We start from the raw sequence: 14,677 nt of genomic DNA on the forward strand, positions 1-14,677 counted from the left end.
ATTCCTGCCAGTTGGATATGAAGTACTGTATGTTTGGGCTCCCTGTACAGAATTTGTTTCCAAAAAAATAGTGTCGTGCTGCTTTCCATCTACTGGACCAGTAGGGGTAGGAAGATCTGATTTGAAGCCAGTGCAAAATGCAAAACTGATTAGATTTGGATTGTTCATACATTAGGCCTTCCTTTCCCTGTTCTTATCCTTTTTCCAGATGGAAGAACCAGTTTCCTCCCAGGGCACTTTCTCCTGGCAATTAGACTGTGAAGACGAGAATCATTTAGTACCGCTACTGCTGAAGTACCATTATATTAAGTTTAGGCTTTAAAATTTAGAGGAATGAATCAACATATTCTGCATTTGGTCTCTTTATTTTTCAATTAATGATGCTTGTGATGCTTTTAAAATTAGGAATCTAACTTTGTCTTTCTATTCTGCCTTTTTAAAATTAATATAATAACATCTTACTTTCCCACATTTCCTACTAAAATGTGGTGGGGGGGGGGGGCGGGTGTCCCTGTAGTCAAATTTTAAAGCATCAAGTGTTTTAAAATGTTAACCATATTGCATGTACCTCTTTCTAATGTGCATTATGTACCCTCCTTCTCTTCTTAAATATAGTACTTATACCCAATGTTGCTTTTTCATGATGGTTAAGGGTTGTCATTATGAATGTTGGTTGCCACCCTTTGCTAAAATGCAGCAAATGCCCTCAGTTATTATTGTGGCTTGTAGAGCTCTGTGCCCTTATTAGTAAATGACTTTAGAATGTTATGCCCTTGGAATTCTTGTATCAGACCTTTGCCATTTTCCTTTTCTCTCTTACATCAGTAAGTAAGCAAGCACTTACACACAGGCACTACATTTTAGAATGATAAAAAAGATGATTTGGCCTAATGGCTTTAGTTTGCAGATTAGGAATAGAAGCCCAGGGAGGTTGCACAGTTATTCCATGATTATGCAGCTAGCTGGGCTAGGAGCCGGGTAGAGATGACTCGACTCCTAATCCAGTGTTCTTTCTACCAGGCCACACCTTTTGCTTTTCCTTCTGTCAGGATACCTTGTCCAAATTGACTTTTTCCATGTTTATTTATTTATTTTTGCTCTTAGTCTGTAGTTAACTGATAGAGAAATTGGAAACAAGATTAAATAGAAAAAGCAGTGAAGTAACATCTGATGGCTTGAAGCTCTGTTTCTACAAGTCAGTGTACATCCTTGACTCTGTTTGTCTTTTGTATAAGGAAGTAGTTGGACTAATACTAGTAGTAACAAACATTTACTGAGTACTTGCCATATGTCAGGTACTATTAAGTTCTCATATGTGTTACCTCATTAAATTCTTACACAGATCCCATGAGGAAGTTCTGTGGGATTTGTGACATTATAATATTTGATATTATAATTAATAATTTTTATATTACAATATTTGATATTACAAAAGGGGAAACTCAGTGACACAAAGGTTACCTAGCTCACCAGAGGTCCTTCGTTCAGTAAGTGGCAAAGCCAAGATTTAGTCTCCATGTTCGTAACCAGTCAGCTTTTATGTGACTGGATCATCTACATTTTCTCTTTTGGCTATAACACTTGATGATTCTGGGTTTGAATAATAACACCAACAACTAACGTCACTAAGGACTCCAATATACACTTTTTATATAGTGGCTCCCTTAGTCCTACCAGCAACTCTATGAGGCAGGTGCTGTTATTATCCCATTTTATAGATGAGAAAATTGAAGTACAGAGAAGTTAAGTGGATTGCCCAGTCTTATAGTTAATAAGTGGCAGTGGCAAGATTTAGAACTAGGCAGATATAAGTGCCTGCTAGCTTTGCCACTATGTCTTATTGCCTGAGAGTAGGTCTTGAGTATTTAATCCATGGGTGTAACATGAGTTTTATAATATTTATTTTTGCTAATTAGAGATGATGTTTTGTGTGTGTGTGTGAGAGACAGCGAGAGAAAAAGAACATGCACATGCACATTTACTTGTAAACATGATGATTTCTTATATGTGTGTTAAATAGGGGGTAAGCAGGCAGATAAGTGAGTGAAGTGAACTTAGCACAAGTGGTGTAGGGAATGGGGTGGTGGGGACTGTGGCATATAGGAAAGCACAGGTCCTGGCCAAAGGGGCAGCTGACAGTGGCTCAGCCAACTCCTGACCTGTTTTTCAAGCAGAAAAGTGGACCCAGTGTTGCTGGATTGTGTGTGTGTGTGTGTGTGTGTGTGTGTGTGTGTGTGTGTGTGTATGTGTGTTCCTAGAGAGGCCAGCAGTTTGGATTTTTAAACCAGAAGAAGATTTTGAAGCTGATTTTTAAATAATCACAGTTAATTGAAGTTATTTGCAACCACTCTGAAAGAAAGAAATATTGGCAACCTCTGATTTAGATCATCAGGGCTGGGGGAAAGTGACCTTCTGGAAGTGAGACTTGGCCACATCTTGGTATCCCCACTACTTTTGGAAAAGATGAAAGATGGACCCCAATCCAGAATACTTATCCATTCTCTTCTATTAAGTTGTTATGGTATTGTGCAATGTAGAGACAGTTGAATTTTTAAGTCTGCTTTTGAGAAACAGCTGCCTCGTGAGGTTGCAGCATTCATCCAAAGTCCCCCAATCTATAGAGTGAGGAATCCTGGCATCCGATTTCAGCTCTGTCCTCAGCACTAGTTTCCAAGTCTGTAGACACCTGATCCCTTCCAGGACTTTTTCAAACTGTATCTCCTTCAGTTAGGTACACCCTGGCAAGACTACTCAGGGATCCCTGCAAGACAGTGTGAAGTTACTGTTACTGATAGGAGTTTGGGATCTCTCTCTCTCTCACACACACACTCACAAAAGTTTGATGCTTCCTTCTGTGAAATGAGTTCTGAGACTCAGCACTGGTTTTTGAACTGCCCAGGAAGATCCTTGCACGTGCTAAGGATCTACTTCAGGAAGCAAGGTGGGGGCATATTGATGACTGCTTCCTTTCCCCCATAAAGGTCGCTCCACTCTTACCTCTTTTACACATTGGGCTTCCACTTATGATTCCCTTAGTACAAAGGTCTCCGAAGCTAAAACAAACATTGACTCAATCCTGAAAACTTAATCATATCTAATGTCTGCTTCAATTTAAAAACCCTGATGTTCCTAAAAAGGGAGGAGAGTTCACATTACTTTTCCCCTGTGTTGCCAAAGTAACTTCTAGGAGCAAACTGGGTATCTGATCTCTGCAGACTGACGGTACTCCTTTAAAACTTGGTGGCATTGTTTTTTAATGGTTGCTCTCCTTAAAGAATATTATTTAAGAAAAAAACTCATATCAACTTGCTGTGCTATGGTCTAAATTCCTGTCTCGGAAATATTATAGGTGAATGTATTTCCAGATGCTGCAAATAATGGAAAATCATGAAAACTCGAATCAGGGTCCCTGTCCTTAAATGTGTTTCAGTTTGCATTTTGATAGCAGTTTAGAAATGTTATCGCTTGTTTTGTCACAGACATAATTCACATCTTTCTTCAGGCACTGTAAACAAGAGAAATGGTTTAATGGCCCCATAAAGGCACTCTGCTGATGGCTGAGATTAGGCCCTTTAGTAATGGATATTGGTGTGTGTATGTGTGAGTGGTATATGTACACGGTGGGGGTGGGGAGGACTTGGAAGAGGTAAATGTACTAGAAAGAATCTTTGAGAGCCTCAGATGCAGCTGAAAGTGCCTTCTGCTTCTGTGTATCTTGGAAGATGGATTCACAAAGCATGTGACACCATTGTCTTTATTTATACTCAAGCCTTCCCCTTTGCTTCTGGAATTTAACTGAGCACTAATTGAGGTCATTGCGATCCATTTATTACCTGAAATTGAAGTCATATTAACTTAAAGTGAATGCTTTTCATCTACTGAGTGTATTCCTAACTACATATATTTGTATAAAAGGCTGTGTGCATTTTTCATGCCATGCTTGTATCTGGTCTTAAATAATCTAATTTATATATACCATTTACTTCCCCCCTCCCTTTTACAGAGATTTTTTTTTTTTTAAATCACTGCTATAGCCAAGTGAAAATTTTTTTTACAAGCACTTTAGTATCCACACTATGATTTGTTTTGACTTTTTCAGTTACATTTTTTAGACAGGTGCAAAAAATTCTCTATGTTATACATCATCACCCTGATCTAAGTAAATGCCTTGAAATTTCTCAAAGCACATAAATTTGTAGATTTTTAGTCTCAATTTTGTGTCATTTTTTAAATCAGCTATTTGTGTATATTGCTGTAAAATTGGCTACACAAGGCTCCACATTTTTGGTTTTGAGAGTCAGAGTAAACCAAGAGTTAAGAGATTAAAATTAAGTGTCCTTTGTTGACTAGTTGAGCTGTCTCTGTCACTAGCAGGTGTCACTTTCCATCCAGCCACTTTAGTGTTTTCCTTCTCCTTTTTCATTGTAGACTATATTCTGGAACAGGAATCAGCACACTTTTCTCTGTAAAGAGTCAGATGGTAAATATTTCGGGCTTTGTGGGTCATATGATTTCTGTTACAACTACTCCATTTGGCCATTGTAGCTCAAAGTAGCCCTAGACTAGACCGAAATGAATGGGTGGGAGAGTGTTCTACTAACGCTTCATTTACAAAAACAGGTGGAAGGCCGGATTTGGCCCATGGGCTGTAATTTGCCAACCTCTGTTCTAGAACAGCATACAGAAGACTATTCTAAAACATAATTTTTGAACAGACCAGAAATCGCAACCTCAAAATAAAGAGACTGTCTTCAAGGCTCTTCCTCCAAAACTATAGATTTTATTTCTGTTTAGAGAAGAATTAAAAATGTGATGTGTTTTTCTTCCCAGGGTAATTGTTTGCTACTCACAGAAACTGCTACCCTATTTCACTCTTATGACAAGAGTTGGGAGGAAAGCAGAGTGAAAGGTCAGAGCCAAGACAACTTATCACTGTATTTACTTTCGCTGTCCACATATAGAAGGAGACCTTTCCATCATTGTGACATTTTGGCTATCAGAGTATAGGGGAAGCTTCAAATGTTGAATAGCAACATTCTTCCTTCAGTGGAATACGAGTGGTGTGAATTTTTAAATGCCTTTGGTCACAGTAATAAATTGAAAGAAGGCAGATTGCCTGAAAGCAAACATGAATACTCTGAGAAGCGTTTTTATTTGGATACAAATGCCAAGAATATAGTACTAAGGTCATACATACAGATACATGTATCAGACACACATGAATTAGTCATACTTAAAGAATACTGCCTAATATTTTTATTAGGGAATATTTAAAACACCAAATAAAGCTCTAATTGGACTTCTATGAGCTCTTGATAATAAGGACTATGTCTCACTATTTATCTTCATTCCATAGCTCCGCATTCCTTCACCCTCTCAGGACCTGCCATAGTGTCTGGGGCATGGTAGATGAATTAACGAATGAATTAATGAATTAGTTGCTGAAGAAATGAATGAATAAAAATCTCGTATAATGTGATAGTAGTGCTCATGCATGAAGGAAATAATGAGTGTGTGTGTATAAATAAATTTGAATTATATACTCAAGAGTTCAACAGTTACAATCTTAAGATTGAGCCCAGGACTCTAATTTATTTATTTATTTACTTATTTTGAGTCGGAGTCTCCTCTGTCACTCAGCCTGGAGTGCAGTGGCACAGCTCACTGCAAGCTCCGCCTCCTGGGTTCATGCCATTCTCCTGCCTCAGCCTCCCGAGTAGCTGGGACTACAGGTGCCCGCCATCGCACCCAGCTAATTTTTTGTGTCTTTAGTAGAGATGGGGTTTCACTGTGTTAGCCAGGATGGTCTCGGTTTCCTGACCTCGTGATCTGCCCTTCTCGGCTTCCCAAAGTGCTGGGATTACAGGTGTGAGCCACCGTGCCCAACCAGGGCTCTAATTCTTAATGTGCTATGATTTAGTGTTAGATCTTTAGTCAGACATGGTCTTAGCTTCTTTGTGCCTTTTAAAAAGATCTGTTAAATGGGAATGATTATATATGTTCTTGTCTTAAATGATGAGAATCAAATAGAGTATGGGACAATTCTTTGAAAGTGGTTAAATGTTATGTGTGTGTGAGTGGTTTTTTTTTTTTTTTTTTTTGTATAGCTAATGTTTTCTATTAGGATTACAATTAGTGTTTTCTATTAGGATTCCAAACTCAATCAGAGTTTGTTAACACTTAAGTTAAATATATTATCTTTGTTAAATTTACAAGACATCGTCTTCACTGTAAAAATATAAACAAAAACATACATGAATCATAGATTTCATTGTTCATTCTCTGGATTTACATTAACCAGTCAGTTGTAACAAACATTATCTGTTTTCAATGTAAGGATACAAATAATGCCCCAATCTTATGATTGTTTGGGAAATTATTCTCCTATGAGCAAATTTTAAATTCATATTCTCAGCCAGGTGTAGTGGCTCATGCCTATAATCCCAGCACTTTGGGAGGCTGAAGTGGTCAGGAGTTTGAGACCAGCCTGGCCAACATGGTGAAACCCCGTCTCTATTAAAAATGCAAAAAAATTAGCTGAGCATGGTGACACACACCTGTAATTCCAGCTACTTGGGAGGCTGAGGCAGGAGAATCACTTGAACCCTCGAGTCGGAGGTTGCAGTGAGCTGAGATCGTGCCACTGCACTCCAGCCTGGGAGACAGAGCGAGACTCCATCTCAAAATAAATAAATGAATGAATAAATGAATAAAATAAGTAAATAAATACATATTCTCCACTTATATTTCAAGTGTTCAAATGTGATTTTACATTATGTATCTACCCTCAGCCAAAGATGTAGTTGTATACCAGCATTGTTGCTCTTAGAAAGCTAAGGGCATTTCTATGCTCTGGTAAAATAATAATGACAAGATTGTGCCCTCTTTCTAAAATATAGGTAGAAAAAATTGAAAGCAATGATGTGTCATAGTTCATAGTTCTAAATGAAAACAGTTACTAATTAAGCAAAAACTTCATGAGGAATCCCATAACCCCAAGTAAACTTCCGAATTAAGAAGTGGTTAAGTTTATTTTGGAAGTGCATTTTTTAAAGTCTTGGTATTTTGGAGCTCTTAAATTTAACCATTAGAAGAACTCAAGTGATCATTAGTCAGCCTTAAGATGTGGTTTTAAAGGTCAAGCTTCCATCAAAGAAAAAATGCAAGACACATCTCTTGAGCGTTCTTTCTGCCTTTCCTCCCAAAAATTTGATTGTCCGGAGGAGTTGTGGATCATAAAAGTTTCCATGGAAAATGTGTTTGAAGAATGCCAGAGGAAGACTGCAGATTTTCTAGATAAATTATCTGACCTGTCTGAAGTCAGGGATAAAAAATATAATATCATTTTGAACCACCACTTTGCAAATGAAATGAAGGAGTTAACTCACTTGATTTGGTGCACTTGAAGAAGGAAAGATTCACTTTAATTAAAACTACAAACAATGCAGATGCCTGTAACTCTGTTCCAGACCCAGCAAGGATGGTACTGCAAGAGAAATGAAAAGTACCTAGCAGCCTCAGCAGCAGGCTGGAGCCGTGTTCAACGAAAGTAATTTAATTAGTGTTGATCATGACTCCAGATGATGGTGATTTGATAAGGAATAATTTAGTACTTAACAGCCTTTTACATGCACCAACTCCATGTGGGAAGGTAAAGCAAATTGCACAAAATGAATGTGCTGCTTTTGCTTGTGCCTGTGCCAATGAACTGGAAAACCGCCTGTTAGCAGACTCAGATTCTCAGCCCTGTGATGAAATACCCAACACGTTTTCAACTCAGCCCTCTCTGATGGGAGTCTCTAAACTACTCTTATTTAAGAATAAATAAGAGAAGTCATTTTTGTGACACAGAATATCCAGGAAGCAGGAAAGTTAAAATGAGGAAAATAATGTAGCCTACGGCTTTTGTGCTGTAAGTTGAAGATTTTTAGGTTGGCTTTCTCTTTTTTCCTCACATGCAGCAATTCAAAAAAAAAAAAAATTCTTGCCAACTCAGATTCATTGGATTACTTATTTGGCTTATGATTAGAAAAAAAAAAAAAATCAGTTTCAAGGGCCCATAGTGACTGAGGCCCACATAGGTTGAACCTGTTATGGAGAGAGCTGGGTATCCCAAAACTGCTGGAGTGGGAGAACTTGTAAGAATCCTTGAGTGTTGGCATCTAAGGAAAAGGAAGATGTTACCGGATTTAAAAAAAAAAAAAAAAAAAAACTCTTTTCAACTACTGGACCTATTTGAATGCAGCATACATCAGAACACAGTGGATTCAAATTTGCCCAATTATGAGCAATCACCTAGAAAGTTTTATAAGATTCAGAATCCTGATACAACCCAGTTCTAATGAATGGAATTTCTGGGAGTGGTGTATTAGTTTTCCCGGGCTGCTGTAACGAAGTATCACAAACTGGGTTGCTTTGTGAAATTTGTTGTTTCAAAGTTCTGGAGGCTGGGAATCCAAGATGAAGGCTGTCAGCAGGACTTGGAGGGCTGTGAGAGAGAATCTATTCCCTGCCTCTTCCTAGCTTCTGGTAGTTTCCTGGGAACCTCTGGCATTCCTTGGCTTGTAGAGGCCTCACTCTTACCTGTGCCCTCGTTTTCATGTAGCAGTCTCCCTGTGTGCATGTCTCTTTAACCAGATTCTCCCTTTTATAAAGATACTAGTCACATTGGATTAGTGCTCACCTTAATGACCTTATGTTAATTTAATCTTCCAAATAAGAGATTCTGGTGTTGAAATTTCAACATGTAAATTCTGAGGAGACACAATCCAACCAATAACCAATGGGGTTTGAGAATCTGTGTTTCTCCAGCAGCTCCCTAGATAATTTGATGATGTGCCAGATTTGGGGATCCTGTGTTCAGGGAGCAGCTCACCTCTGATAACCCTTTGAGAATCCTTACGCCCTGCAGTAGTAGACTGAATGTTTGTGTCCCTCTCTCACTGCCCCCGCCCCAGCAAATTCAGATATTGAAACTGACTCCCCAGTGTGATGGTATTTGGAGGTGAGGACTTCGGGAAGTGATTAGGTCATGAAGATGGAGCCAATGGGATTAGTGCCCCTATTCCCTTACTAAAGAGATCCCAGGGAGCTCACTTGTGATTTCTGCTATGTGAAGTTGCAACGAGAAGATGACTATCTGTGAACCAGGAAGTGAGCTTTCACCAAACGCTGAATCTGCTGGTGACTTGATGCTGGATTTCCCAGCTTCCAGAGCTGGCAGCAATAAATACCTGTTGTTTATAAATCATACAGTCTATGGTATTTTTGTTACAGCAGCCTAAACAGATTAAGACAAGCCCCTTCTTCTGAGGTCACTTCAGGAAACTCACTGGGCCAATCTGAAAGTAGTAGAGCACCAAATAGCATTTCCACTAGCATGGATCATGCCTTTTGCTTCTAGGTCCGTACTAAGGGATATTTTGATAGAAGGCTGTTGTCATGCTAGCAGCCATTCATGATGGTGCGGAAAACATGCCATTCCTCCCCACCCTCCATTCCCTACCCATCTGGAATAATCTCTCCTGTGAAGTTGAAGCGCATTTTCAGATGTCTCAGCTGCGTCAAAAAGTCAGACATGTTCAAATAACTTAATTAGTGTAGCTTTGATTAATGTCCCTCAGAGTTTTTTAAACTTTATATGGATATACATTCATTATAATGCAAAAATCTGAAGTGTATATTTTGATGAATTTTACATGTGTATATATCCACATAACCACCACCCAGAGCAAGATATAAAATGTTTCTAGCAAGATGTATTTCCATAACTTCGTACCTGTGAGATCATCTGTGTTTTTGCATGTAATTTGTCCCTTTTTATTCCTGTATAGTATTCATTCCACTGTATGCTTATGCCATGATTTATTTATCCATTTGCCCATTGGTGAATATTTGAGTTTTTCCAGTTTTTGCTGTCATGATTAAAGCTTCTTTGAACATTCTCAAACATGTCTTTTGGTGAACATATGCACTCCTTTTTCTTGGATATATACCTAAGGGTGTATTATTGGATCATAGAGTAGATTTCTGTTGACCTAGTAGTTATTTCCAGAAAGTTTTCCAAAGTGCTTGTTATACTAATCCATACTCTCAGCAGCTTGTGTAAAAGTTCCCATTGCTTCTTGTCTTCACCAAAACTTCGTAATGTCTATCTTTTGCAGGTTAGTCATTCTGGTGATATCTATATCTATCTGATACAATTATATAGTGATAATCTCATGTGAATTATTTTGCAGTTTTCTGAAGAATAGAGATTTTAAATACCTTTGCATATATTTTATTGTTATTCCCATTTGTTTTGCTGTCTGGATATCCTCTTTTGTGAACTGCCTGCCTGTTTCAAGACTTTCTGCCAATTTTTTAAATGGGGAATTTGTCTTATCTTACTGATATGTTGCAATTCTTATTTTCTTAAATATGAGTTCTTTGTCAGATCTTTCTACTTAAAACATCTTATAGCTTGTGACTTACTTTCCTTTTTTTTTTAATAGTGTCTTTTGAAAAGTGTTTTTGATTTCAATGAAGCCTAATTTGCTGATATTTTTTCTTTTATGGTTAGTGCTTTTTGTGTCCTGTTTATAAATATTTTCCTACTTGATGGTACTCAAGACTTAAAATATAGTAATATTAAACATTATAGTCTCCAATATGGCTGACATTTTGATAAATATGATAAACTTTACATCATACTGCATGCATATTTATTAGCTATAGAGGTCATCAATTTTTAGTCATATAAATTTGATCTAATCTCTCAGGTACAATATGATTTGTTACTTGAATTCCTTGTATGTTGCTACTGCTTTTTCTTATGAAAATGTAAAACCCAATACTTAATCTGAAGTGCTAAAACTTGGATGTATGCGTGTTCTCACTTATAAGTAGGAGCTGGATGATGAGAACACATGGACACAAAGGGGAAGAACAGACGCTGGGGGCTACTTGAGGATGGAGGGTGGGAAGACGAAGAGGATCAGAAAAAAATAACTACTGGGTCCTAGGCTTAGTATCTGGGTGATAAAATAATCTGTACAACAAACTCCCATGACACGAGCTTACCTATATAATAAACCTGCACATGTATCCCTGAACCTAAAATTAAAGTTAAAAAGCAAAACAAAACTTGGGAATACACGTTTTGCTAAATATGTTCAAAGATGTAATAAATAATAGAAAACCATTTGTTTAAAAAAAAAAAAAGAAATGCATGGTTAATGTATTACAAAGGTGTGTCATTTAGTATTTGTTATTCTAAGATGTCATGTACACACACACAACACGCAGATATACACTGGGAGACAATTTTCTTATAGAGTACTACTTTATTTGTTTGTTTGCTTATTTATTTATTTGAGACAGAGTCTCACTCTGTCACCTAGGCTGGAGTACAGTGGCACGATCTTGGCAACCTCTGTCTCACGGGTTCAAGTGATTCTCGTGCCCCAGCCTCCTGAGTAGCTGTAATTATAGGTGTACACCACCATGCCTGGCTAATTTTTGTATTTTTAGTGGAGATGGAGTTTCACCATGTTGACAAGGCTGGTCTCAAACTCTTGGACTCAAGTGATCTCCCCACATTGACCTCCCAAAGAGCTGGGATTACAGGTGTGATCCACTGTACTGGGCCTAGAACACTACTTTAAATTCTTCGTGGGTTTTCTTTTCACATTTAAAAAATGTTTACCCAGGAAATTGAGGACACATAGACAAATGTGAAGAGAATAATGTTAATTCCCTCCTGCCCTTCAATTGGCTTTTACCATTTATCAACATTTTTCTAATCTTATTCATCACTTTCCTCATAAATAATTATTTTTTCTAGAGTATTTTAAAGAAAATTTTGGATATTTTATCTGTAAATATTTTATGAACCTCTAAAATTAAAACTTTTAAAATATAGCTACTGTGCCATTATCACATCCAACAAAATTAACAATGATTTATTAAATTCTCTAATAACTAGTCTATACTAAAATGTCTTATTTATTGTAGAGTTGTCTTTTTATAGTTGGCTTGTTCAAATCAGAATTCGAACAAGTCCTCATAATTGATTCTTGAGGTCCTTAAGCCTCTTCTGTCAGAAGAATTAGAGCTTTCTGACTTGGTAAAGTTAATGCACATGAGTATTCTTGACATATGGAGATATACAAAATTTCTCTTTTGTTTTTCTTTTTACTTTGAATAGGCGTACTAAACATGTATGCACACACACACACACACACAACATTAAAAAATGCTTTGAAATTGTATACCTAGGGTAATTATTTTATTATTATGTGTTAAGTTTCTCTTAGATCACTTAAGTAAAGTTTACCAATTGGCAAATTTATTTTCTAGAATATTTCAGATGACTCTTAATTGCCATTGAACAGTTGTATCAAAATTATATGCATATAAAACAAATAGTATTTGTTTTCCTGAAGCTTGGTAGTTTGTGATATCAAATTTTTATATTAAAAATTATATATACCATTCAAGCTAATGCAAGTTTGTAATTCTGTAATGGTATAATTAGATTGAATGACAAATGACATCATAAACCACAAAATTCCTCTTGTCATATCTTTCTTTTTGGAATGCGGACTTAACATACGGTGTTTTAATTTCAGTTTGTATAAGAGTTAGAATAAATCTCCACAGCATGTGTCTCTGTTACATTTATCCCTTGACTATTCATACCTGTGGATATTATACGTAAATTACAAAATCTATTCTTACGACTATTTTTTCCTTTTTTAAACCAATTTCCCATTTATACCAAAAATTTAATTACTCTGATAAGATTTCTAATAGGCATTTCTTCAGTTTCATATTGAAGAATAAAAAATATATAGCTTTTTTTTTTTTTTTTTTGAGATGGAGTCTCACTCTGTTGCCCAGGCTGGAATGCAATGGTATGACCTCGGCTCACTGCAACCTCCCCTTCTGGGTTCAAGCAATTCTCCTGTCTCAGCCTCCCAAGTAGCTGGGATTACAAGCACCTGCCATCATACCCGGCTAATTTTTGTATTTTTGTACAGACAGGGTTTCACCATGTTGCTCAGGTTGGTCTTGAACTCCTGACCTCAGGTGATCCACTTGCCTTAGCCTCCCAAAGTGTTGGGATTACCTATGTGAGCCACAGCGCCCAGCCTATAGCATGTTTTTTAATTATTGGATTTAAAACTGTGATTCCCTCCCCATATACATATTTTTTAAGTTTTCATATTTTGTGATGTAGCTTTGTATGTTATTAAACATAAATGCATATAAGCATTTATATGCTTTAAGTCACAGTAAAAAGGTGAAAACATCATTTCATATAGAATAATTGTTTCATGGTAGATTACATGTGACAAACAACATTTACATATTTCTCAGATTTCATCTTCACAGTTCTGTTAATTAGATAGGCAGATACTTAATCTCTATTTTATAGATGAGAACTGGCCTCAAAGATGTTGACTTTTTGCCCAAAGTAATATCAGTCACTTCTGGACCTGCGCCTGGATTTTCTTTGTCCTAGTCTAGTTGTCATTTCATTAAACTATTATTATTGATGCAGTTGATATATTTTACTTTCAATAATGCTTAAAATTGTATTTTGGTCTTTAGTTGATTCTTGGCTAATCAGTTGTAATTTTTCTGCTTTAGTCATTGTAAACCTTTCTGATATGTTTTCAAAATGTACTTTCTTGAAACTGAGCTTCTAGCATTGTTAATATCAGTTAAGAAAACTACAAGTGACTCAAGTAATGAGAGAAAATTCAAGCATGCATTTTGTTACACAATAAAGGCAGAAAAGGAGTATACGAAGATTTTCTGAAATCTTCTGCTACTGAAATTCATCAAATGTGATTTTTCTTACATATATAATATGAGATGTGAATGATTTTCAACAAGAGAAGTAGAACACATTAATCTCCATAATTCCTAACAGCATTTAATTTTTGTGGGTATTTTGTTCTTTTTTTCTAGTGGCTTTTCATGGCCTACCCCTGAAAATCAAGAAAGAACCCCACAGTCCGTGTTCAGAAATCGGCTCTGCCTGCAGTCAAGAACAGCCCTTTAAATTCAGCTATGGAGAAAAGTGCCTGTACAATGTCAGGTAAAGCCACCAGGTGTTTGTATATAAGATAGTGGTTCTTATTGAATCAAAAAGTCCAGAATAATATGAAATCTCAAGTCATATTTTATGAGTTACATCTTTAATATATAACAAGCTAATTAGGTAATGCATTTAGCAGAATTCTAAAGAACCATTTACCATCCAAACACACACTTTGGATTCATTTTAAAGCAATAATTTTTATCCAGATCATTAGTTGCTTTTCTACTGTAGGGATGCATCTTGGGTTTGAAAAAGGAGTTTTACTTGGCACAAGCAACTTTTGAAAGTTCCCATTAGAATGAATGCATTATACACTTTAGATAGAGTTTGTAGAAAAAAAAAAGATGAAACATTTGGCAGGTCTAAGCAGTACATTAGTTATCTGTCAGGTTTTGCAGATGATCTATAAGATGAGTTCATGGACAATTTGCAATAAAACTGGAATTTCATAAGACTTAGCAGAGGCTATTATCTATTCAAAAGCTGGTTGTTCTGATGATGATAATAAAGGGTGGTGCAGTAAAAGTACATTGTTCATTTGTTAGAAAATTTTATCACATATATGTTCATTAAAAACCCTTCAAA

At 36.6% G+C, this 14,677-nt stretch overlaps 1 protein-coding gene across 20 annotated transcripts in view; it reads left to right on the forward strand.

Moving 5' to 3' along the window:
* Nucleotides 1-14,677, forward strand: part of ETV1 (ETS variant transcription factor 1) — a 97,634-nt gene that overhangs the window by 37,465 nt on the left and 45,492 nt on the right. For all 20 annotated transcript variants that reach the window (XM_065542261.1, XM_074035401.1, XM_074035398.1 and 17 more), the window contains one exon: nt 13,960-14,089. In XM_065542261.1, the coding sequence (XP_065398333.1) occupies nt 13,960-14,089 (130 nt within the window). The remainder of the gene's footprint in view (nt 1-13,959; nt 14,090-14,677) is intronic.

This window comes from Macaca fascicularis, chromosome 3, assembly GCF_037993035.2.
Source record: "Macaca fascicularis isolate 582-1 chromosome 3, T2T-MFA8v1.1".
NCBI classification, from domain to species: Eukaryota; Metazoa; Chordata; class Mammalia; order Primates; family Cercopithecidae; genus Macaca; species Macaca fascicularis.